This window comes from Azolla caroliniana, unplaced genomic scaffold, assembly GCF_043228905.1.
Source record: "Azolla caroliniana isolate FFs.n. ecotype wild unplaced genomic scaffold, voAzoCaro1.0.p SCAF_17, whole genome shotgun sequence".
Lineage (NCBI taxonomy): Eukaryota > Viridiplantae > Streptophyta > Polypodiopsida > Salviniales > Salviniaceae > Azolla > Azolla caroliniana.
In genome coordinates this window covers 1265162-1269380 of record NW_028230452.1, presented here as the reverse complement: position 1 = coordinate 1269380, position 4219 = coordinate 1265162, and the positions used below count along the sequence as shown (strand labels likewise).

The following is a 4219-nucleotide window of genomic DNA, read 5'->3' as shown; positions in this document are numbered from 1 at the left end:
CACCTCTGCCTCTCAAAAATTAGAGTAAATTGACATGGTTATAGACAGTTACTATTTGCAACCTGGGAAAGAAATTGCTTTTCTTGAATTTGCCTGCTCTTGGTGATTGTATATCAAAATTTCACTCTATGATTGTATAGCTTCAATCAGAAGAACATTTGGTCGATTAACTATTGTTATGGTGGTGATGTTTGAAATGCAAATTCCAATGCCATGGCCCATGTCTTGTAGTAGACTCTAAAACTGTATTTTAGGATAGATATTCTTGGGACAACATAATCTTCCATAGATTAGGCGTGTTCAAGCTTTACTTTTCTACTTTTTAAATGCTGAATACTTTTCTTCAGAAAGACATTGGTCTTAGTTGAAATGCCTATTTTATGATAATAGGAAACCAATATCCTTGGTTTTATGATTTTAATATGGTGTTCATCATAGTGTCTTGGTAATATGTATTCTAGTATGCTTGTGAAATCATGTCATTATTGTTGTAAAAAGACAGACATTTAGTGAGACAACGCGAGAATGCCTCCGAAAACCTGTCTTGAAACAAAAAACGGTCCAAGGTGTGCTTAATTCTCAACATTGGGGAAATTTAAGTATGCATTGAATATGCCTATTCACCTGCCTAACATCCAAGTCATATAAAAAGATTAACTCTTGGATCAGTTAGTGTAGTGTGTCGTGTTCATTCGTGGCATGTAGATTAACGACTTTTGAAATGTAATAATATATTGTAGTATTCTTTGAAGATTCTCACCTGCAAATTGTAATCTCACTATCACTAGCCTTAGTTGAAAGCACCTTTGAAAGAATGAACCTAGTCTCAGGTTAGAGACAAGGATAAAGTCCCACCAAAGAATACGATGATACAAATATAAACCATTTATTTGGGTGATGTTGATCATGATGTGTCATGCTAAGGATCTTTGTTTTGCTACATCGAATTATGCAATTGATACTGTTTAAAATTATAACCATTTATTAGGTTGACGTTGATCATGATGTGCTCATTCCATGGATCTTTGTTTTGATACACAAAATTATGCAATTGATACTGTTTTTACCTTTTTGTTTAATGATTCTGTTTGTCATAGTGTGAGGTATTTAATTAATAACTGGTGCCTAATTATAATATTATTAGCTGATCAAATATGCAAATTTAGGTATTATCTGTACTTATAATTATTATGACTGTGACTTATTAAATAACACTAGAAACATATATATTTGTGCTTTATTCTTTTATGGAGGGCTATATCATTTTCATGCATGATAATGAAGAATTGATGTTAAAGCTTGTTATTCAAACCCAATAATGAAAGGAAATTCAATATATTGTTGAGGGTGGATAGATGTTATTCAATAACAATGAGCAGTGTGGAGACAATAGATAGATACACTAATATGAAAAGTGTTTGAAGAGTGTCGTAAGGTGTAACAAAGACGTGCAAAATTAATGATGATCTGAATCCAGAGTGTCAAATGGATAGCCCTACATTGAGTTGATAGGAATTATGCAATGCTTCAAAAAATGCTTTTTATTAGAGAGGCAGGATGGGATACTACATAATTTCACTGTCCTTCCATATCATTGTATTGAGATACTTTTGGTTTTGGTCAAATCATCATTCAATACATTAGAAAATGCTTGATATTCCACAAAAAGAAAATAAAAAATCAGTAGTTATAACAATTTATAGGAATTGGTGCTGTATACCAGTAAAGAACTATAGAACTACACGAATACATGCATGCATACCACTGAAGTGAATACTGAAATTCCACAAAAAGAAAAGAACTCAATAGTTCAAACAATTTATAGGGATTGGTGCTGTATATCAGATGAAGAATGCACTTCCATTTGATAGAGCTAGAAACTACATCAAAACAAGTCTTCAATACCCATGAAATGAGTATACATACATACATACATACATAATATAAATACATAAATACACCAACTCATACAGATATGTAGATACACTCCAACACAGTTAAACTATAGTTCAAAGGTTTTCCACAATCCTATTTTGTGATGTAAACTATAGTAAGGTCAAATTTCATGGACCCCAATCCATCATAATTATGTCAAATGTAAAATAGCACAATAACCAAGAATAGGACGCATAAAAAAACTGGAAAAACCTCAAACAAAAAAACTAGGATATGAAGGGAGAAACTTTTGTATGATCCTATATCATCCATGCCATTAGGGATCAAACCATGTCACAACAATACCAAGGATTCATTCTTCTGCACAAGCAAAACTTCCTTCAATCTACTGTGATTCCAAATGTCGATATGCTTATTAAATTCTGGTCGATTGAATTTCCATACATCTCTAATACAAAGTAGGGAAAAGTACCAGGATACCCCTGGAAGTTCCAAATTTACCAAACTACCCCTATGTCCAGAAAATTACACTTTATAAAGTAATTATACACTCAAATCTTTGGTAAATAGGGCTAGTTCAGGTCCATTTCTTCCATCTTTGGTAAATAGGGCTTGTAGATTTGAGTGTATAATTACTTTATAAAGTGTAATTTTTTGGACATAGGGGTAGTTTGGTAAATTTGGAACTTCCAGGGGCATTCTGGTAAATAGACGAACTTCCAGGGGTATCCTGGTACTTTTCCCTACAAAGTAACATAAGAACTAGTACAAAAAATGTGATTCAAGTAAAAAATATACTATTGAAGCCAATATTATGAAATTCGATACGCTTATAATACTTTTTACTCAAAATTTTCCACTTGTTCTGATTCTGTTACTGAGCTTTCCTGTATCCACAAATCTCTAATACCATAACCCAAAGAACTTGTACAAATTTTACTCCATCTAAGTTGATCAAAAAAGATAAAATAGAATCGATGATTTCAAATGTTTTGATATGTTACCACTTTCCTCATCTAAGTTTTTCTATCTCACTCTAATACAATAACCAAAAGAACTTGTATTTCACTTTCTCTTTATAAGCTAAGTATTGTCCTGGAAAAGCTTCTTCAAGCATATTCTCCTCCAACTTTGCTCGTTGTCGATAGTAAAGAAGCGAACCAATGACAAGCAGGGCCATACTCCAATAGGCCCTTAAAGCAATCGAATATCCGGCAAAAAGAAGCATATAACTCGCATAGATAGGATGCCGAACAAACCGATATGGCCCAAAGACCACAATAGCCATCGGTTTCATGATCTTATCAGAATATTTGCTCAAAAAATATGTGGCACTATAATGCAAAACAATAGAAAATGCAATAATAATGGTAGAAATTTGGCTAGGTAATTGCCAATTCCATGTGAAATAGAGATTTGGACCTTCAAAAGCTGCAATCCAGTGACCTAGAACTACAGTAGCCAAGAAGGCAATTTGGGCAATCCTAGATGGAGAGCTAGACCATTGATTCTCTCGAGGTTTAGGGTTCAATTCACCATATCTACCATACCTAACAATAGCAGAAATAAGGAAAAAATACATGTAAATGAAGAAGAGAGTGAGGGGCCAACCTTCAATGTAGCCATGGTGTAATCCAAGAGGTACTAAGATAAGCCATGTTAGGGCACCGGCGAGCATGATGAATTGATCTCTTTCCTTTGCATCTCTCTCTTTCTTTACCGTAATTTTCTTTTTCATGCTCATATCTGTAGAAACAGCAAGAAGAAGTGACCAAAACCCTAATGCCATGGCTGTAGGAAGCGGCCATATAACCATAAACCAACTGGCATAAGTCCAAAAGGAAGGAGAGGAGAATGTTTTATAACCCACTCTTGCTAAAGTTAGAGAGAAGGCTCCAATTGTAGCCCATTTTATAGCCCTAATTGGGGTTATAAGTCCCAAAACAGCACTGGAAACCCTTCTTCCTTCTTCCTCTTCGTTTTCTTCCTGTGCTTTTCCTTCTACAACTATGTCTTGCGATGACAAGCTTTCAATTGGAGGTTTCTGATCAGAATCATTAGCTCCACGACCTGTATATAGTACGTTTGCTCTTAGTCTGTTGCTTCCTTGCAGAGATGAAGAAGACGCAGAAGATCTCAGGCGATTTGTAACACCAGGAATGAAAGAAGAAGAAGAAGAAGACGATGCTGAAGTAGCAGGGAGCCAGGAACACCGTCTCCTTCCTTCTGCACACAGAGCACAGCTATAAGGTGTGGCTGCCAGAGGCATAGCCATAGCTGAACTGATACTCTGTCTGTATATACTACACCCTCATAGATAAAA

General features: G+C 34.9%; 1 protein-coding gene across 1 annotated transcript; it reads right to left on the bottom strand.

Annotated features, from left to right (window-relative positions):
• Window positions 1-2708: 2708 nt before the first annotated feature.
• Window positions 2709-4219, bottom strand: LOC147852666 (uncharacterized). The gene has a single exon (XM_087333632.1). The coding sequence runs from the start codon at window positions 4169-4171 to the stop codon at window positions 2933-2935; it is 1239 nt and encodes a 412-aa protein (XP_087189758.1). The 5' UTR covers window positions 4172-4219; the 3' UTR covers window positions 2709-2932.

Bases quoted from the DNA above. Each gene is read 5' to 3' on its own strand.
- LOC147852666 (XM_087333632.1), bottom strand. From the start codon at position 4,171: ATGGCTATGCCTCTGGCAGCCACACCTTATAGCTGTGCTCTGTGTGCA.